General features: G+C 34.1%; 9 protein-coding genes across 9 annotated transcripts; 3 read left to right on the top strand and 6 right to left on the bottom strand.

The window, feature by feature from the left end:
- Window positions 1–466: 466 nt before the first annotated feature.
- Window positions 467–1,600, top strand: ARO2 (bifunctional chorismate synthase/riboflavin reductase [NAD(P)H] ARO2; the record flags this gene model as incomplete). Its single annotated transcript, XM_003671705.1, has 1 exon — window positions 467–1,600. The coding sequence occupies one exon, from the start codon at window positions 467–469 to the stop codon at window positions 1,598–1,600; it is 1,134 nt and encodes a 377-aa protein (XP_003671753.1).
- A 330-nt stretch (window positions 1,601–1,930) lies between these two features.
- RPL9A (60S ribosomal protein uL6) lies at window positions 1,931–2,506 on the bottom strand (the record flags this gene model as incomplete). The annotated part of the gene is made up of 1 exon (XM_003671704.1): window positions 1,931–2,506. One exon carries the CDS (start codon window positions 2,504–2,506, stop codon window positions 1,931–1,933), a length of 576 nt encoding a protein of 191 aa, XP_003671752.1.
- Window positions 2,507–3,337: 831 nt separating this feature from the next.
- RRP42 (exosome non-catalytic core subunit RRP42) lies at window positions 3,338–4,135 on the bottom strand (the record flags this gene model as incomplete). Its single annotated transcript, XM_003671703.1, has 1 exon — window positions 3,338–4,135. The coding sequence occupies one exon, from the start codon at window positions 4,133–4,135 to the stop codon at window positions 3,338–3,340; it is 798 nt and encodes a 265-aa protein (XP_003671751.1).
- A 468-nt stretch (window positions 4,136–4,603) lies between these two features.
- On the bottom strand, window positions 4,604–5,413 carry RRT6 (Rrt6p; the record flags this gene model as incomplete). The annotated part of the gene is made up of 1 exon (XM_003671702.1): window positions 4,604–5,413. The coding sequence occupies one exon, from the start codon at window positions 5,411–5,413 to the stop codon at window positions 4,604–4,606; it is 810 nt and encodes a 269-aa protein (XP_003671750.1).
- A 535-nt stretch (window positions 5,414–5,948) lies between these two features.
- TIP20 (Tip20p) lies at window positions 5,949–7,967 on the top strand (the record flags this gene model as incomplete). The annotated part of the gene is made up of 1 exon (XM_003671701.1): window positions 5,949–7,967. The coding sequence occupies one exon, from the start codon at window positions 5,949–5,951 to the stop codon at window positions 7,965–7,967; it is 2,019 nt and encodes a 672-aa protein (XP_003671749.1).
- A 101-nt stretch (window positions 7,968–8,068) lies between these two features.
- On the bottom strand, window positions 8,069–10,207 carry ROG1 (putative lipase ROG1; the record flags this gene model as incomplete). The annotated part of the gene is made up of 1 exon (XM_003671700.1): window positions 8,069–10,207. The coding sequence occupies one exon, from the start codon at window positions 10,205–10,207 to the stop codon at window positions 8,069–8,071; it is 2,139 nt and encodes a 712-aa protein (XP_003671748.1).
- Window positions 10,208–11,869: 1,662 nt separating this feature from the next.
- Window positions 11,870–17,698, top strand: CYR1 (adenylate cyclase; the record flags this gene model as incomplete). Its single annotated transcript, XM_003671699.1, has 1 exon — window positions 11,870–17,698. The coding sequence occupies one exon, from the start codon at window positions 11,870–11,872 to the stop codon at window positions 17,696–17,698; it is 5,829 nt and encodes a 1,942-aa protein (XP_003671747.1).
- A 221-nt stretch (window positions 17,699–17,919) lies between these two features.
- MRF1 (Mrf1p) lies at window positions 17,920–19,152 on the bottom strand (the record flags this gene model as incomplete). The annotated part of the gene is made up of 1 exon (XM_003671698.1): window positions 17,920–19,152. The coding sequence occupies one exon, from the start codon at window positions 19,150–19,152 to the stop codon at window positions 17,920–17,922; it is 1,233 nt and encodes a 410-aa protein (XP_003671746.1).
- A 246-nt stretch (window positions 19,153–19,398) lies between these two features.
- Window positions 19,399–21,225, bottom strand: GPI10 (putative glycosylphosphatidylinositol-alpha 1,2 mannosyltransferase; the record flags this gene model as incomplete). The annotated part of the gene is made up of 1 exon (XM_003671697.1): window positions 19,399–21,225. One exon carries the CDS (start codon window positions 21,223–21,225, stop codon window positions 19,399–19,401), a length of 1,827 nt encoding a protein of 608 aa, XP_003671745.1.
- Window positions 21,226–21,298: the final 73 nt, after the last annotated feature.

The raw sequence follows: 21,298 nt of genomic DNA, 5'->3' as shown, positions 1-21,298 counted from the left end.
AAAACAAAATAATAATAGTCCCATAATATGATTTTATGGTATATTTTTATAGATTAAATACTAAAAAAAACTAATGGTTTTGATTAAAAGCCAACCCGTCACACTGTTCATCATCAGCTGCCCATGTCCGCAACACCAATGTATCCCTGTGACGTCCCAGTGTGTCGTCGCAGTTGCTGTCGTCGTCGCCGCCGTGTTCGTCGAAGAATTCTCCTGAAGTTAGTATTTGCCGGGCATGGCAGATACCCGTGACTAACTCCACGGGTGGCATGCACCCAACTGCCCTCTGGGTGACAAAGTGAAAAATTATTGTCAATCTATCTACCAGTCAGTTTCTTGATGATTCATCCAACTCAGCTCTTCCAGATGACAGATTTATCAGCACATACCTACATATATATAACCTACCTTGTATCTTTTTACAATCCTCCCTCCTCACTACAATAGAACCAAAGCATATAGCAACATGTCTACCTTCGGTAAATTATTCAAAGTAACCACATATGGTGAATCCCATTGTAAATCAGTCGGCTGCATAGTGGACGGTGTGCCCCCAGGAATGACCCTAACAGAAGCTGACATCCAACCACAACTAACCAGAAGAAGACCAGGTCAATCCAAACTTTCCACTCCAAGAAACGAAAAGGACAAAGTGGAAATCCAAAGTGGTATTGAATTCAACAAAACTTTAGGAACTCCTATCGCTATGCTTATCCGTAATGAGGATCAAAGACCAAATGATTACAACGATATAATGAATAAATTCCCAAGGCCTTCTCATGCTGATTTCACTTACTCTGAAAAATACGGCATTCAAGCATCATCGGGTGGTGGGAGAGCATCTGCAAGAGAAACTATTGGGAGAGTCGCTGCAGGTGCTATCGCTGAAAAATTCTTGAAACAAGTCTCTAATGTGGAGATCGTGGGGTTTGTCACTCAAATTGGTGAGATTAAGATGGAGAGAAATCCATTCGATCCTAATTTCCAACATGTTTTGAACACCATTACGAGAGAGAAAGTCGATTCTATGGGTCCTATTAGATGTCCTGATGCTTCTGTTGCAGGAGATATGGTTAAGGAAATTGAAAAATATAGAGGAAATCAAGATTCTATTGGTGGTGTTGTCACTTGTGTCGTTAGAAATTTACCTACTGGGTTGGGTGAACCTTGTTTTGATAAATTAGAAGCTATGTTGGCTCATGCTATGCTGTCTATTCCTGCTTCAAAGGGGTTCGAAATTGGATCTGGGTTTGCTGGTGTCTCTGTACCAGGTTCTAAACATAATGATATGTTTTATTATGATGAGGAGCAAAAGAGATTGAGAACAAAGACTAATAACTCTGGAGGGATCCAAGGTGGGATCTCCAATGGTGAAAACATTTATTTCTCCGTCCCATTTAAGTCAGTGGCAACTATTTCTCAAGAACAAAAGACCGCTACCTATGATGGTAAAGAAGGTGTATTGGCTGCAAAGGGAAGACATGACCCTGCTGTCACTCCAAGGGCTATCCCTATTGTCGAAGCCATGACTGCTCTGGTATTAGCTGACGCTCTTTTGATTCAAAAATCAAGAGAATATTCAAGATCCATTGTTAATTAAAGAATGTATTTATAGATATTAATGAATTCAATCTCCTTAACATATGTAAAGGAGCTCTATACTTTAGGGAAAGAAATCTATTATAACATTGTTGTTTATAGATTTGTATTTTAAAACGGCTTCCCAACTGCCTGTCCTTACGTATGTTTCATGCCAATGGCCTTTTCTCAGATTTGGCACCGCGATGTTCATTAAAAATAACCAAGCAAATACATAATAATTACATCAATACGAATACAATTAATAATATTAAATGATTATAATTTTGGCAATTGAGATATTATAAAATATACAAAAAAATATATACTACATATATCGTCTGTGGTTTGTTTACATATCTTCAACAATACAACCCTTGTGAGAAACATAGATACCATCTAAGAACTTACGGATATCCTTGTTTCTAACACGACAGATTTGTTGAATGTCAGCAGCGTTTTGAGAAACGTTTTCAACAGAGTTACCAGATAAAACAATTTCATCCTTAACGTTAGTGGAGTATTCAATATCAACACCTTCTCTAACTGGAACAGTTCTGACCTTCTTATCACCCAAGAAATTTCTGATTTCAATGAATTTAGCACCATCTTTTTCAATTGTGTTGACATTGATTGGGAAATGCGCGTAAACATATCTCATCTTGTACTTGAAACCCTTAGTGACACCAATAACCATGTTGTCAACTAAAGACTTGACGGTTCTCAAAGCAGCAACGTGCTTTCTGTCACCATTGTGAACAGTAACCTTGATCAAATCCTTGGAAACCTTGTTGAAAGTAACATCAATGTGCTTCAAGTTCTTAGTCAAGACACCTCTTGGACCAGTAACCTTAACAATTCTGGATTTAATGTTAACAGTGACACCTTCTGGGATGGCAATGGATTGTTCAGTTTGGATGTACTTCATTTTGAATCTGGTTTGGCCTCTTCCTTAAGATTTCTTTTAAAAAAAAAAAGCCCCAATTTTTAATCATAACCAACATTATTTCCTAATATCATTTCAAGATATTGAAAAATTAACCGCTTTCATCAACTACTCTCTGACTAGCCCTACGTTACGTTACCTGACTTTGGCGGAGTATCACTACATTCAGCTGGAAAGTCCTCAGGTAAGATCAAACAATTTACTCTGCATAATTCATGAAAGTAACACAGGCAGAGATCTGTTAGGCTGGGTGAAGCCGGTCGAGCCAGAAGATCCTTTTCCTCTCTCAAAGGGCTTGAGGGAAATGTTTCCCACTGGACGGGCTCCCTGCTCCGCCTCGGGCTGAAATGACTAATACCTTCGGGAAAGAATCAATCGGAAATTTTCACAAATAAAAAGGTTAATTCAAAACATCCGGACATTTTCTAAAAAACAGTCACGTAGTTTATATCAATGAAGTTTGGAAGGTATGAAAATGTAACGTAAATAAATTAATCATGATGAGTATGCTACAGAGAAACAGACGTAAATTAGAGTTGAAAACAGTATTTACTGAATGGGGATGTTTAAAGTTATGCAAATGTATAAAAATTTTCCTCCTCTGAAAAGGAAATTCAATGATAAAATGTACTTACATTATTGGGTTCGTTCCATCCCAGACTCAATATGTACGCTGTCACTTGTATGTTGCCACAGATCTGGTTACCACTAGAATTGAATATAACTTCACGCCTGTAAAAAAAACCTTGATTTGCTAATCTTACGGCAATCGAGCTTATTCCACTCCAAAGTTTATACGTTTCTTTAACGTGTTTAAAGATTCTCTAATGCATCAGCAATATTTTGACCATATTGTTCTACTAATTTTATACCATTCTTCAATAATAAGGGATTAAATCCATTTATATATCTATCATTCAATGCCAATGTCTTTATTGGTGATATGACTTTCCCATTCGACCAAGTAACAATAAGGCCATTATTAGCCACTTCAGTTTCATTAGATGCAGGATCAATGAAAATATTATCTCCTACAATGGCCAACACAAATACTAATGGTGGATTAACATCTAGAGTAACGAGATCATAATCATGAAACATTGGTAATTCTTCTACTTCCAAATCATCAAATGATGAAACAAGTTTCGGTAGTTTTGTTGCCTTTAAGGCGGAAAAGATACTAAATGAAATCAAAGATGCAGGATAAGAATATGACGATATAATTAAAACATCAATAAAGATTTTAAAACTATATTTCTTGGTTAATTGTAATTTGCTTGTATCAATCCCCTTATTTGATTTTAAAACTTTATTCATTAATGATGATAACGTTTCCACTATGATGGAATCATCTCTTTCCCCAGCAACGTTGATATCCACTTGAACTAAGTCATTTTCTATGGAATGATCAACAACTTTAGATTTTATACTCACTATACATTCACTACCATCACTGGCAATTATTCTTGAGGACCCATCAGAACTTGGTAGAAAATTCGTGAATATTTCAATTGGTCTGAATTGATGTGGTAGTCTACCGTCCGGTCTAATTGATGGTTTGGAAGCTAATGAATCATATAAATAGGATTTTTCTGCAACTGATAAAACCATTCTCTCTTTTTGTTTTCCTTATTCTATGGACTGAGTAAGTGGGCTGGTACTATTTGCTTTACGGTATCTTGGGCGTCAGTCCATCGATGAGTTCATTTACAACTTTTCATTGAAGGAACTTTTTAAGAACCAATATTTTTCAATTATTTTTCAGATTTCCAAGATTTTCACAATTTTTAGGGTATGTCTTTAAAAATAGGGTTATGGTGTTTCTCATAAAAATAAAAAAGTTATCAGTGAAGTCTTTGTATGTTAATGAACAAGATTGGCCTCTACTTATTTTGTAGTATTGAAATAATTTTTAGGGTTAGAAAACTTGGGAGAAAATAAACTTCTAATTTTATTTTTCACAAATGCGATGACAGTAATCATAAACTGCTTTCCTCCAGTAAATATATATATATATTATGATATTCTATAACCAAATGATAAAGATTTATTTGACCTCCAAAGATCAGAAGGATCTATTCATTTATTAATGGCACACCCCATTTTTTCAAAGATTAAATATAGTTGGAACAAACCCATTAAACAAACTATAACTGTAAGAAAAATTCCACCTTTAATCATAAGTGAGAAAGTATTTTCATTTAAATCACGATGGCACCCTTCCACACTTAATAACTCATGTTTTATTGTAACATTCAACAAATCGTTTAGTTGGTCCACGTTTTCTTGTAGGGAAGTATATATCTGTTCTGTGAAATGACTCGTAATAAACTTCTCTAAAGCTGGGTTTTCCAAGTCATTAGCTGAAATATCTATTTCGATGGTTTTATCTGAATCAATGGAATCCCATGAACCATCGAAGACAAAATTTTGGAAACAAAACTCGAAAGTATCCATACCCATGGGATTAACTTCAAACATGGAAATGCCAGTCTTTAAGTTTCTTGAACTTTTTAAAAGTGAAAAATCGTTATCCATTGAACGCAAATTAAAAAATAATTTTTGTTTACCCTTATCGACACTTGTTCCACCAAATCGTTTTGGGTCACCAATACCTTCTGGAATTATGTCTTCAACTTTTATTGAGACTATTACTTCGTTAGGGTCTCCACCTTCAAATTTAGTTTTAAAATAGAAACAGGAAAGCTCTTTGGAGAGTTCCAAATTAAGTTCTTGACTGCCTTTGGAGAATTTTATGGGAGGTAGGGTTAAGCATATATGATTACGGAAATGAGTCTTACTAAAAGGATTCAGTTTATTTGTGTTGGTGTTAGCAGAGACAAAACTGAGCGAAAGAATGGTATTTAATATTACAATCGTGAAATACATGGTTTTATAAGCAAAGATCAATAAAAGGAACTGCCGTCTGCTGTACCTTCAGTAGAATGACCTGTTCGTCTAGTCTTCTTTTTCAAAAATTGATATTTCTGAGACCAAATTCCAACCTTATACAGGATATATACCTAGATGTTGGGAATACACTTTTAATCAGTAAAATAGTAATAAATTTAAAACATTAACAAGAGAATATGACTTGAGAATATAGTATAAGCAGATCGTATTGTGTCAAGAGAAAGGAACAACTTGATTCAATTTAATTAATTGTGACGTCTGCCAGTCACTTTTTAAATAGGGCTTTGGGTAGCAAAAACAGGGCATGTAATATAGGGTTCCTGTAAGCCCTAACAACATGTAAGATTCACAATTGACAGACAATATCTAAATGAAAGTATAATTACTGTGTGTCAGTTTACTTACGATATTTCTTTAACTGGATCCAGCGATTATTATAGAGGTAGAACGACATCTATGAGTAGCATATACCATTGTTAGTTTAGACGTTCTCAATAGTGCCCCATCAATAATGCTTACAGATATTAACGATCTATTTTCAATCGATGATGAAATCCAAAAAGTGCAGAAACAAAGAGATAGCTTGATAGTGCAATTGAAGACAGCCCAACAGAACACTATACCGAATAATGACAGCAATCATGAGAACCAAGCTGAGTCCATTGCTAACGATATAGAATACAACGCTAACAACATCGTTGAAATAAAGAAATTAAAGGAGAAATATGGAAATTTACAAATCTTTCAGAGATTAGAAGATTTCTATCGCAAACAAGAGGTTCATGACTCTAATTTGAGAAAATTAGATGAATTAAACGACGAAATAGCACAATTGTCACAGCAGGAACCTAAAGATTTCAATATAGAGGAATTGACCAAAGTTTCTTCTGAGTTGAAAGAATTGGAGTCCGAATTACAATCAACAAACGATATCGAGAAAGTCAATATATTAATATCTGACTTCAATACAAATGTTCTTACAAAGATTGCAAATGATATTGGGAATGCATTTAAAGAAAAACTTTTGGAATCAAAATGGGACACTAAATCAACGATTTCCATTGAAACTAAAGAGATTACCGAATTAAGACAAACATCTAGTTTACTCTACAAAATTTCTGATCTATATCTTCAAACTGATGAACCTATCTTATGGAATTTCAAATGTCTTGCAAACAATTTCAATATCAGATTCATCTATCATTTCCATGACTCAACTTCCAACATAGAAACATATTTCAGGTACTTAAATGAATATTTGACAACAAATTTATATAAATGCATCAACTTGTTCCACGATCAAACAAACGGTCTAACCAAACAATTGATTCATGAACAATTCATTAATTATGTATTAGAACCGATAAGAGAAAAAGTACAATCCACACTATCACAAAATGATTCCAAAACGTTGATAATCTTAATATCTCAAATCATCTCCACGGATAAGAATCTATTAAAATCATTCCATTATCAAGGAAAAGGGCTTGCATCATTGTTAACTGATGAACTATGGGATAAATGGATACAGTTTGAAGTTACCACATCTACTAGGCAATTTGAAACAATAACGAATGATCCAAATGATTTACCTGACACTGCTGCAGATTTTATTAAATTACTAAACAAGATTTATGACTATTTAGAACCATTTTATGATCTGGAATCAGAGTCAATACAAAGATATAAATTGATCACATGTTCCCAAATATTTATGAATTTGACCTCGGCATATTTGGATTATGTCCTAACTGTAGATTATCTTGGTGAGAAACGTACCAAGATGCAGGAATTGTATCAAACAATGATCAAAATGCAAAACTTACATTTAGTATACAAGAAAATTTATCATCTTTCAGGGAAGCCTATTTTTGTTCATTTGACGAATATAGTTAATGAGAAGGAATCCAAACGATATAATTCATTGTTTCAAGATATTTTGAGGGATTATAGAAAGAACATGGAAGATGATATCCAAAATTCAATAATACATAGAATTCAGAAACAAATTAAAGAATCATTGAGAAATTATTTTAAGATTGGATCTTGGTCTGTAATGGAAAAGAATAACGATACACCAATGGCAGTAAGTTCAGAACTGGTGACTGTAATAAATGCAATGAATGAAATCATATCAAGGCTTGATTCTTTAGAAATGCCCTATGAACTACAATTAAACATAAAGAATGAACTTTTAAACATCATTGTGAATTATTTCATCGAATCAATTTTAAAATTGAATAAATTTAATCAATATGGGTTACTCCAATTTAAATTAGATTATGAGACTTTGAAAACTACTTTGCAACTTCCAACACACTCGAATAATTCTCAAGATTATAAAATATTGAGACTCCTACAAATTTTGAATATTAAATATGACAATGAATTGTATTCTAAGTATGTCTCTAAAGAATATATCAAAATGGCGAACTTTGACAATTTGAGACATGACCTATCAATCACCAATCTTTCAGACACAGATATCCAAGATGGATTGTACAGGATTATATACGGAAATATTATATGAAAAATAATCTTTTATATATGAATGAAGAATAATTAATGATGCTATAGATATTATTTTAACCTTTTTGGTACGCAAGCCCTGCCTTGCTACCTCTGACCTCTTTATGCGAATCCGTCTTGAATAGATGTATCATTATCTGGATCAGTACTATCATTTGGAAGGACACCGTTATACGTTCGGTCTGTCATTAATGATAATCTAGTTTTAGTAAAATTCTCCAACATTTCTCCAAATGTTGAAATCATGCCTGTCGGTCCCTCATCAAAGAGACCTTCATTCTCAACTTTTGTTATCCAAGAAAGATCTTTAACAATATCGAGAGGTACCATCGTCGTCGGACAATCCATTGAAACCAAAGCATTCTCTTTTTCTTTTTCTTTTTCTTTTTCTTCTTCTTTTTCTTCTTCTTTTTCTTCTTCTTCCACTTCCTTAGATGTTTCCAATGAGTCATCTCCATTGAAATGAACGTCTACTAAATGATCTATAACGGTCCAGCCATAAGCATTTGCAAATCTCCTCCTCACGATGATATTATTATGAGCATCTGGTTTCAACGCGACAACAACTTTCCTCCAATCCATTCCCTCGTGCCACCTCCTCGCTATAGATTCTTCTAATTTTTGATATTTTTTCTCTCGATCTCTGTCTGACCCGATCGCAGTGAATGCTTGTAATAACATGTTTTCACTATTGAAAAATGTGTCATCTAATAATTCTGAATCTCCTTGTGGGGGTAAATCATCCTTTGTGTATATTTTATCATGGATTATAACTGGATGTCGTGAATCTGGGTCCAACAAGTATGTCTTATCAGGTAATGGTGGTAGTAGTAATGATGTGGCAGATTGTAAGACCGAAACTTTAGGTAATGCAGATGTTGAACTATTTGGATCAGTAGGGAATTTTTGTGGGGCCCATACACTTAACATCTTAGTTAATGGTGATATAAAATTCTTGTTAAAGAAATCTGTGTTTTCTGGGATTGTGACATTATTTTCAGATTTCGTATTAGTATTTTTTTGTAATTGAAGTAAGATATCATCGTAGTCTAAGAATAATAACGAAGCTGTGTATAAGGGGACGATTCCATCGTTTATTGCATTCGCATATAAAGTTCTTCTTTTAAATTTGGATAATATGGTTCTTACAGGTTCACCGGGCAATAAATAAAGTAATGGTTTATCTGATCCATTGATATTTTTCAAGCCCAGATCTTGGCCCGTTTTACCGATGACACCAAATGAAAGAAGTAATTTCACGTATGCTGGATTATCAGTAACGATCCCTAGCAATGGAGATGCAAATGTGATAAAATTAATTGGTGTTACTTTTTCAAAAAACCAAGGATAATTGACCGCAATGTAAGCAATTGCAAAGGTTTGCACAAGTCCACCCAATGAATGACCAATAAACGAAATTTTCACTACTGAGTCATCATACAAGTTGTCTATAATGTATTTTGCTACCCTTGAGCCCAAGTATTTCACACCTTTCTCTGTCCTACAAACGTTTCCTGGGAACCCGTCCACTATTATTGTTTCGTTAGGGTATTTCTCTTGAGATTTATAAATTTGTTCCATCATATATTCCATATCTGTAGTGACATTTGAATGTAAACCATGAGTCAAGATAACTAAATGTTTTTTCCTTCTACTTGATTTCAAAGTCAATTGAGTAGGTAATTTCCAAAGATCCAATGTAGTCAATCTTGTCACAATCAGTCTATCTGAGTTGTAGGTTTCCCAATAAGGAGACATATCCACGACATTATTATTCTTCCCTAATGATTCCTTAGTTTTCCCAATGGCTACCTCGAAAGATGTTTGAGTGTTTGTCGTGAACAATATCTGGCTGACGATATCGACTATCCAAACATAGTTATGCTGTATGGTATGTAATGACAATTCAACGATATGTTCCTGTTGAGGTTGTAAATTTGGTTCGAATCTTGGTTGATCAGCAGATGCAATGATCTTTTGAGAATGATGATAGTGTTCACAACGTACGTCACAATATAGCATGAAGGGACCCATAAGGTATGCTGCTCTGTATGACATTGGTTCGATATTTTTCACTTTCAGCCATAGAGAGTCGAGTATTAGATCAGCGGGTATTTCATCATCTTCATATAGATTATATGAGATGATATAGCGTTCTTGTTCTCCTACTTTGACAGCTGATTTGCCATGGAAGAGAATTCCATCTGAGTGTAAGTGTGGTTTTGTTAACGACATTGCCATGCTTTCTCATTTGTGTAATGTAGTTTGATGTAGTGAGACGTGAGTATATGAGTTAGGTACAGTAAATGATTGTAAATACTTGTGTCATACCTGCATTTTCTTGACTTGGACAGGTGCTTTTTTACAATGGGATCCCATCAATACCATATGGCTTGTCTTGGTGACCATTACCGCGGTCTGTGTCAAAAACATACAGTACAGTTTAATATAATATAATAGACGATTAACAACAACGTTATATATACATTATAGAAGCCTTTCCATTATGAAGAAGTGTACTAGCAACTTTCAACAGTTGCTCCGTCTGATCTATCCCAGTCAGATATACATATATATATGTGTATGTGTATGTGTATGTGTGTGTGTGTGTGTGTGTGTGTGTGTGTGTGTGTGTGGATAGTTGCTTTGTATAGTCAACCTTTGTAGGATGTTGATTCTCCGAAGGTTCAATTACGTTCTCTAATAGCTCCTTTAGATGAGATATCAACCAGAATTACCCCCAGGATCAGCCATGATGCTGATGATGTTGCTACTTACAGTTTTTACAAATAACTTATCGTTACCATGTATAAGATATAATTTTGACAGTTTCTATTGTAATACCTTGATTGATTTAGTGGTTCCGCAACTTCCAAGTAATCTCAACGGAAAGCCTCAATATTTTGGCTCTAGTGAGTTAGGAAGTCATATATCTTCAACTAAATAGTGTTAGCAATTATTTAACATGTCACAAACTAGCTCTGAAGACTCTTTCCTGTCCTGTAGAGTTGGTCCAAGGGTTCATCCAGATATTGACATGCCATTGAATGATGGAGTTAGTGAATGCTAACCCTAATCATAATTCCACATGTGCAGCTTGTTCTCAACATTGGTTTTTCATCAAACAAGGATATTAGTCCCCACTCCAAGTAATTACACCAGGTTATCAGCATTTTATTTATATCTTTTATATCCTTATATTATCAAACTGACTATAACCCGTAGACAGCGTATCATACAAAAACAATTCTGTCATATATAAATATAGATAAATATATATAAATTGATCAGATCAGGATACCATTGATGCAATCTCTCACCTCGCAATCATATTCAAATTGGCTGTCACTTTATTCATAGTGTTGTCTCTCTTGGCTAAATGGGCATCCCCCACCTTCTACAACGCGAAAATTCTGGTGGGGGCAGTCCTTAAAAGCTAAAAAATTTCTCAAATTCGCCTTCAGCTATGAATTAAAGGAAGGGGCGTTTGATTTTGGCAAACAACAACAACAACAACAACAGTTTTACTACAGAAACAGGAAACGAAAGAGAGGAAACACCAATAAACTGGCTAGTTGAAACCAGGGGAAAATTATATATCTACAGATTATAGTGCCTGCTCATTAAGGATTCACGATTCTCTCTACCCTTTTTTCTATATATCACGGTTTTCCCACCAATATATTTAGACTAGTTTGCATATTTTTCCAATAATTAAGTGAGAAATAGCTTTACACTATTGTAATCCTCTTTTACTAGCATAACACAATAAACAAAAAATATAGCTTATAAGCACTGGTGCCATAAACTATAAAATACTCAAAACAATTAACAAAGAAAAAATAATAATAATAATAATAATAATAATAATAATAATAATAATAATAATAATAGTAAGCTACGATGCCGGCATCCTTTAGGTCATCAAAGGAACCATCAGGTGGTTCATCATCAACATCACCACATGATCAAAAGCTACAACATGTACATATACTTCCACAAGGAACGTTTATCAAAAAGATCAATGAGGAAGCTCCTACATTCAGGAAGGAATACACTCAAAACTTAAATGATACCACAAATGATTCTCCATCAGATACAAGAAGAAACAGTACACATAGTTTATTTAATCCACTTTCCATTAGTAAAACAATGAGTAGGGATAGTATCGCATCAAATTCACAATACGATATACCAGAATCCATAAGAACAACAGTACCAACCAAGTCTAAGAGTCGGAAAGGAGGACATCTTCTTCAAAGAACATTAAGTAGTCTCTCCATCACAGGAATTAATCCCAGCTCTACTCAAAGCATACCAAATGAAGGTCCCAATTATACAACAGCTGCTGCTCAAGTAGTACCACCAAGGAAACATTCATTTGCTGGGGGGTTCTTCAAGAGACTCTCAGGAGCTGGGAATAGAGGGAACCAAAAGAACAAGGAGGAATTACAGCAACAAGTACCGCAACAACAGGTACAACAACAACCAATATTTAATGCAAGACATAGACAATCTGTAAGCGGTGCTGTCCCATCTGCATTAAGTCCTATTCATTCTAATCCTACCCTTCATAACGAACCAATCAATTTACGGCCTCCTCAAGGTACAATAGATACTACTCTCGATTTAGAAGACGAAGACAAAAAGAATACAGAAGAAAATGAAGAAATTCCAGCTTTATTCCCATTGGATACAAATTTGGAAAATTTAGATGAAATAACTAAAGCTGTAGCTCCCATTAAATCCATCAAAGATGTGGAAAAAATTACATCAAGTCCCATTCAACCTCCAAAAGGTATTGAAAATTCAGTAATAGTAGTGGACGCCAACGACGAACAAGTACCAATTGTTTCACAAGATAATCAGCAAGGAATCTCGAATGGTTCAAGACCGTCAAGTGTGGGACCTAAGAAATCTCATTCAATGGCTGATATACCACTATGGGCTTCTTCTTCCATGCTGGATATCTCGGGCAGAACAACTGATGCATCACAACAACAATGGACTGCACCGGAGAGTTGGGATGTGGATTCCACACAAAAGAAATCAAAGATAAAATCCAAATCAAGAGCAAGAAGAGCCATGAATCAACAAAGAAATCATACTAATAATAATAATAATGTCTTGGGCGGTACATCGCCGAATGCTCTACAGAGAAGTACTACAGAAACTCTGGGATTATTAAATGACGGAGCTCCCGGTTCAAGAGGTTCAAACATATCTGAAAGATCAATGGTTAGATTGAGACATTCTTTAGCAATGAGTAAATCAAATACACCAATTTTAACAAATAAAGAACAATCTACAGCATCAGTAGATTCAAACACATATAGTTCTGGTAAAAGTATAAGTAGCACAGATTCTAGCGGATATAGCTCTTCTGATAATGATTTCTTCGATGAAACTAGTATTGCTCCGATTTCAGATAAACCAAAGAAAGGCTCTCATCGTACTAATGAAAATGATATGATGTCGAATTTCCAATTTAGAGCAAGGATGGATAAAAACGGACGTCCAGCAACACCAACTAATGATCCATTTACTTTATTGACAGATACAAGAGAAGGATCCACCGCAACTACTATTACTAATAATGATGATGAACATGATAAACTTGAATTCGAATTGGAAAAATATTATAAAGATGTTAGTGACTTGAATCCTGATAAACATTATGCCATACGTATCTTCAACACTGATGATACATTTGCCACTTTATCATATCCACCCGGTACCACCGTTCAAGATATGATTCCTGCATTGAAAAGAAAATTTAATATCACATCACAAGGTAGTTTCCAAATCTCATTGAAAGTTGGTAAACTATCCAAAATATTAAGACCTACAGCAAAACCAATATTGGTGGAACGTAGATTGGTTCTATTAAGTGGATATATGAAATCTGATAGTCAAGATATAATGGGTATTGAAGATTTAAGTTTTGTATTCAAATTCATTTTCCATCCAGTAACGCCTTCATATTTTACATCTGAACAAGAACAGCAATTAATGAAAGGTGATTTCGTTCATGTTGATTTAAGAAATATGGATCTAACAACTCCGCCAATTATCTTTTATCAACATACTTCGGAAATTGAAAGTTTGGACGTATCCAATAATGCAAACATTTTCCTACCATTAGAATTCATTGAAAGTGCCATTAAGTTGTCTAGTTTAAGAATGGTCAACATTAGAGCATCAAAATTCCCTAATAATATTACTGAGGCATATAAATTGGTCACTTTGGAATTACAAAGAAATTTTATCAAAAGAGTACCCAAATCAATAAGTAAATTAACTAACTTAACAATTCTAAATTTACAATGTAATGAATTGGAAAGATTATCCTCTGGATTTGCAAATTTGAAAAATTTACAATTATTAGATTTATCCTCAAATAAGTTTACTCAATATCCAGAAGTTATTAATTCGTGTAAGAACTTATTACAGATTGATTTATCATACAACAAAATTCAAAACCTACCCCAAAGTATAAATAATCTAGTCAAATTGGCAAAGATAAATCTTTCACATAATAAATTGGAAGCTATTAATGATCTATCAGGAATGACGAATTTAAGAACATTAAACTTAAGATATAATAGAGTTGCATCAATTAAATCATCAGCAGCAAATTTACAAAACCTTTTCTTAACAGATAATAGAATTTCAACTTTTGAAGATTCACTACCCAAATTAAGAGCTTTAGAACTCCAAGAAAATCCAATCACATCCATTTTATTCAAATCATCCACTCTGAGTGATGCTCAATTGCCTACTCATTTGACTAGTTTGTCATTATCAAAAGCTAAATTGAGTCATTTACCAGGTAACGTTTTCAAAAATTTATCCAAACTAGAAAAATTAGAATTAAGTGAAAATAATTTATCAAGATTACCCGTAGAAATTGCGTCTCTATCCAAATTAGTATACCTATCAGCAGCAAGAAATAAGTTGGAAGGTTTACCCTCTGAATTCTCAAATCTGAAAAATCTAAGATCATTAGATATACATACAAATAACATTAGAGAATTCTTTGATGGGATGGAAAATATTGAACTAACGTTCTTGAACATATCATCGAATGCATTCGGTAGTCTTGAATCAGAGGATACTTTTTGTCAAAATATGAAAGCCGATTCAAAATTGGCTAAAAGTTTAATGTTTTTCGTTGCGGCAGATAATCATTTTGATGATTCTTTGATATTTTTCTTTAACTGTTTCAAAAATTTGAAATTATTGAATCTATCATACAACAATTTCTCAGATATTTCATTTTTGAGTTTAGAACATTTAACTGAGTTTTATTTTTCAGGTAACAAATTAAACACATTAGATGGAGATACTGTCGTAAAATGGAAATATATGAAGACATTAATGTTAAATCGTAATCAATTGTTATCATTACCAACAGAATTGTCCCAATTATCACAATTAGCTATCTTAGATGTTGGTTCTAACCAATTGAAATATAATATTTCGAATTACCATTATGATTGGAATTGGAGTCAAAATAAAGAACTGAAATATTTGAATTTTTCAGGTAATAGAAGATTTGAAATCCGTTCATTCACTAGTCATGAAATTAATGCAGATTTATCAGATTTAACTATTTTACCAAACTTGAAAGTGTTAGGTTTAATGGATGTCACATTGAATACTAATAAAGTTCCTGATGAAAATACAAATTTCCGTTTAAGAACGACCGCATCAACGATTAATGGCATGGGGTATGGTGTAGCTGATTCTTTGGGCCAAAGGAACTATGTTTGTTCAAGAGATGTGACATTTGAAAGATTCCGTGGTAAACAAGATGAGTGTTTATTATGTTTACATGATAGTAAAAACCAAAATGCAGATTATGGTCATAATATTTCAATGATTGTCAGAGATATTTATGATAATATCTTGGTGAAACAATTGGAGAAGTACGGTGATTCATCAGATGACAAAATAAAACGTGCATTAAGATTCAGTTTTCTTGAATTGAATAGACAAATTAACAGAATGTTGAACTCCGTGGATAACGGTACAAGTGTCGGCAATCTGACCTCTGCAGATTTACTAAGTGGTGTTTGCTCTACTGTTATATATATAAAGGGCAAGAAACTCTATACTGCTAATATTGGTGATTGTCGTGCAATGTTATGTAAGAACAATGGTGAATATGAAATGCTAACAACTGAACATATACCATCAAAAAGAGAAGAATATGAAAGAATTAGAATTTCTGGTGGTTATGTTAATAATGGGAAATTAGACGGTGTTGTGGAAGTTTCTAGAGCTGTTGGTTTCTTTGATTTGTTACCTCATATACATGCTGCCCCTGATATTTCAGTGACTTCGTTTACTGGTGTCGACGAAACTGTTGTTATTGCAACTAATAAACTATGGGAATATATGGATGTTAAAACAGTTAGTGATATATCAAGAGAGAATGCAAATGATCCATTGTTAGCAGCAGAAACCATGAAAGATTATGTTAATGCCTATGGTTATTCCGACAATATTACTATTATGTGTTTAGCATTATTTAAAAGAACAGAAGATCAAAGTAGAGTAACGTTGAATAGAAATACATTGAGAAGAGCTACTGTAGAGGATGCTACTTTGAGAAGATTGGCGCCAGAAATTCCACCACCAACAGGAAATCTAGCCTTAGTCTTTACAGATATTCAAAGTTCATCTACACTTTGGGAGTTATATTATGCTGCAATGTCCACTGCATTATCTATTCATAATGATTTGATGCGTCGTCAGTTACGTATATACGGTGGTTACGAAATCAAGACAGAAGGGGACGCATTCGTCATGGCATTTCCAACTCCTACATCTGCACTTTTATGGTGTTTAAGTACTCAGTTGAAATTACTTGATGTGGCATGGCCTGAAGAAATTACTTCAAGTCCTAATGGTCGTTTGGTAGTGGATTCACAAGGTAAGAGAATATTCAATGGTCTATGTGTCCGTATGGGTATCCACTGGGGTAGTCCATTGACCGTTTTTGATTTGGTCACTCAAAGAATGGATTATTTAGGTCCTGTGGTTAACAAGGCATCTCGTGTTTCAGATGTTGGTAAAGGTGGTCAAATAACTCTAAGCAGCGATTTCTGTTCTGAATTCAAAAAAATTTTGGCATTACATGAACGTGCAAAGAAAGAATGTGAACCATTGTCGGCTATCTATGGGGATGAATTAATTGGGGAAGTACTAGAAAAAGAACTCAGCGCTTTAGAAGGTATCGGCTGGGTATTTTACGGTGATGGTGAGCATCAATTGAAAGGTTTGGAATCTAAAGAGTTTATTACTTTGGTATATCCAAAGAGCTTAGAGTCACGTCATCAATTCTTTCAAGAAGCTGAAGATAGCACAGTTGCTAATAAGGAATTATTATTACGTCTTAACACTGTATATGCCAAATTGGGAAGAATTTTTGCATTCACAGCTTGTACTGCGACTGGGGATGATATATGGAAGGTCATAGGGACTAAAGAACTGTCTTCTATTAGTAATTTGACCTCTATTCAAGAGAAAGACATCCTTCCTTTATTGGTTAAAACAATATATGGTATTGATGCTACGACTGGTTCGATTATGCTATATGCTCACAAATTGCATGGTATAGATGCAACAAATACAGCTGATAATAACTTCAGTTATTCCCAACTGATTGCAGATCTGCTTAAAGATGATGACGATATTCACGATAGCTTTGACAATAATAAGTAGACTTTCTTATACTTATATATGCATTTACAATAACGTTTTAGACATTAACTTTCGAGGAATATATAATATTCATATTGGCCACTCAATGTGTACTGTTGTTATCCTCCTAGAAGACGTATAGCTCTTCCCAGGAATTGATTTACGATATGATAATAAACATAAGATGTATGAATTATGGTATGAATATTTGAAAAAGAACTATTTACAGGTATATGTACTGGTTAGTTGTTTGACGGCTCTATGAGTTCTTTTTTAGAAAGTTCGAAAGTTTCGTAATCACTAATGGCATCAATGACTTCGTCGAGTCTAGTCCCATTCATTACTGCATCCAACGCATATAATGTGTACCCACATCTATGATCAGTTACACGATTTTGAGGATAATTATAAGTCCTGATTTTATCAGATCTATCTGTAGTAGTTACTTGATCCTTTCTCAGCGATCTTTCTTTCTCATCTTTCTCCCTTTGTTCTTTATCCAGCAATCTTGCCCTTAATATTGCATATGCTTTTGCTTTATTCTTATGTTGTGATCTTTCATCTTGCATTGACACGACAATTCCTGTAGGGAGATGAGTTAATCTAACTGCAGAATCTGTCGTATTGACATGTTGTCCGCCCTTCCCTCTTGCTCTCATAATATCAATACGAACTTCATCTGGTTTGAACTCTCTTAATTCTTTTCCTGATGATCCAGTTTCTGGTACTTTGGGTAAGACGACGACAGCTGCAGTAGAGGTATGAGTTCTACCTTTTGTCTCTGTAGCTGGAATTCTTTGTACTCTGTGTACACCCGCTTCAAATCTTAATCTATCATAAGAACCAGGTTGGTCAATAGTAATTGTAGCATCAATTATACCGTCTCCACTTTCATTTTCATTCTTTTCCATTATAGTATATTTCCATTTCTTATTGTGACAATAATTAATGTACATATTCAATAAATCTTGAGTGAAAATCATTGCCTCAATTCCTCCAGCACCAGGTCTTAATTCTATAATGCATGGTTCTGAAGCGAATGGATGGGACGGTAGTAATGCCTTCATAAGTTGTGAAGATGCATGTGATAATTGCTTCGTGCTCTCCTTTAATTCTAATTCTGCTTCTTCTCTCAATGTCGGATCAGATTCTATCATTTGTTTCAGTTCATTACAATCGTTGAAAGATGTCATATAATTTTCATAAATATTACATATGGACGATAATTTGGCATATTTCTTTTGGTTATCGACGTCGAAACTCACCCCCTTGGATAGATCATCAGTTAATTTCTTGAACTCCTGAAGATTTTGTTCTGCTTTCTTCAAGAGTAGACGGTTTAAAACCGTAGGCTTTTCACTAGATAATGTTGTCTGCCATCTTCTTTTCAGGATTGTGGTCTGGAAAGTTGAAAATTTTGGAGAGGGAAGTCTACCAACTGAGTATAAAATGCAGCGAACCTGAAAGTGAAGCATCGATACTGTTGCGTCCTTCGAGCTTGTATCAGAATTGCTCTTTCTCAATTTGATAAACTCTGTTTTCCTTTAAAAGTCGGATATTCTGCGTGATAGTCTCAGAAGGATGTTGCGACAGAAACTCTTGAAGTTTAAATAAAAACATATTTTAAAGGGTTGGAATTATTTACGATAAGGAATGAACGATCATATATGATATTAGTACATTATGCAGTTACATACTCTGTTATGATATAAATTTATTCGTTAAAGTTTATTAGCTTTTCTCTTGTAAATGATGATATCTCCCGTTCTTCTTGAATCCCAATGGAAGTAAGAATTGAAGATTCTTTTGTATTCATGATATGATGAAGGTTCCAAATATTTCCGCATAAAGATATCATCCATCTGTTGGAAAATGATTAAATATTCTGGCCACTCATATTTCTTTGCTATACTTCCTTTTCCTTCATGCTTCCCTTTTTCTCCTTCCGTTATAGGTGGGAAGTTCTTCAGGAAGAATTCCTCCATGTTCTCATAAAGGTAATCACTTTCATCCATATAATTTGGTAATTTCAATTTAGTATTAGTATCACCTAACAAATGTAATGGTGGAATGCATGATATTGACCAAAGTTCAGGAATATCATTTCTATGCAAATATGATTGCCATGGTGTAGAATGGCATGGCATAATAAATCCGACACTTTCAATTGGATATGGTTCATTATGTAAAAATTTCATCACCTCAATGGATCCTGATTCATTGATAAAATTTAAGAGAGTCATAAATATTAGGGACAAGATTGATCCAATAAATAGAATTAATTTCACCAATTGGTTAAATTCTTCATTTCTATATAGTCTCAATAAGAAAAATGTCGTCATGATCAGGAATAGTGGCTGTAAAGAGTATACGAAACGGAACTCTTTGTGACCAATACAAGAATATGCAATAATGTTTAGCACTATGACAGTTTTGATTTGAAAAAATGGGTTGTTCAATTGGGAGGGATATTTCTTTATTGCGGAAGGGAATGAGGATCTGATAAACAGAGTCGGTACAAAGAAAATAATAGAATATCCAAGAACAAAAGGTAAACTTTGCGTAATATGGAAATGCCATGGAGCAGTACCGTAAAAGCTTGATAAAGAACTTGTGAAGTTAAATTTAATGAAATTAATGATTGGAAAACTTAGCTTCTTGTAAAAATAAAAATCGATGGTGGAATTGAGAAAGAATGCAGTTAGAAATGCCGAGATTATTGAGATGAATAACCTGATAAACTCAAAAATATGTTTCTCTTGTTTAGCCATATTAATGAGTAAAAATACTCCTAAAATTATCCAGATGAACGAATTGGTCGGTCTTTGTAAACACGTAAACATTGCAACGGTCAATGATTTAAAAAATTGGAATGAATCAACATGACTACATGTAGCAGACCAATCCCAATAATATAAGGATATTGCTGTCAGTACCATTTCGAACGAATTTATGAAAGATCTTGTGATAATATAAGCATTGAATAAGTTCGTTATAGTTAGTACAAATACCAATTGAGTAATTAGATTATAATCGCTCCCCTTTTCATCTCTCTTATTGAAAGCATCCTTGTCCAAAGTACACAAGTATAATTTTTGGACAAGTTTAATCGTATAATATTCTCCGATGGCAGCGATGATTGCCATGACTAACTTGGGCCCATAAATGACACCAAAGTATTCCAATAGGGGGATCATATCCACCGATCTTATTCTTAATTCATGAGTGATTCTCCACACGAATTCATCATTTGGATTTAACATCAATAGTAGTTCAACAATGCAGAATGTCAATTTTTCAACGAGATAACCTATAAGCACTGTCAATAAATGGATTATTCTATATGTTATTTCAAATACAAACGGGAAGGCATAACTCCTAATTTCAAACTTCCAATCCCATGTCAATTCTCCATATCCATAAGCCAGAAGATGAGCAGGTTCTAATGCTTGCCAATATTCATCAGCTTGGAAAAATGTCCTTGTCAGGAGACTATTAACGACTCTTATCAAGATTAATTTTTTGAATAATGATTTAGGCAGCTGCATATTGTATAATAATAATAATATATGTACCTGTATGGCATTCCTGCGTTACAATTGCTTGTTCTCTTTTACTTCT

Source organism: Naumovozyma dairenensis, chromosome 8 (assembly GCF_000227115.2).
Source record: "Naumovozyma dairenensis CBS 421 chromosome 8, complete genome".
NCBI classification, from domain to species: domain Eukaryota; kingdom Fungi; phylum Ascomycota; class Saccharomycetes; order Saccharomycetales; family Saccharomycetaceae; genus Naumovozyma; species Naumovozyma dairenensis.
This window is presented reverse-complemented; position numbering and strand designations above follow the sequence as displayed.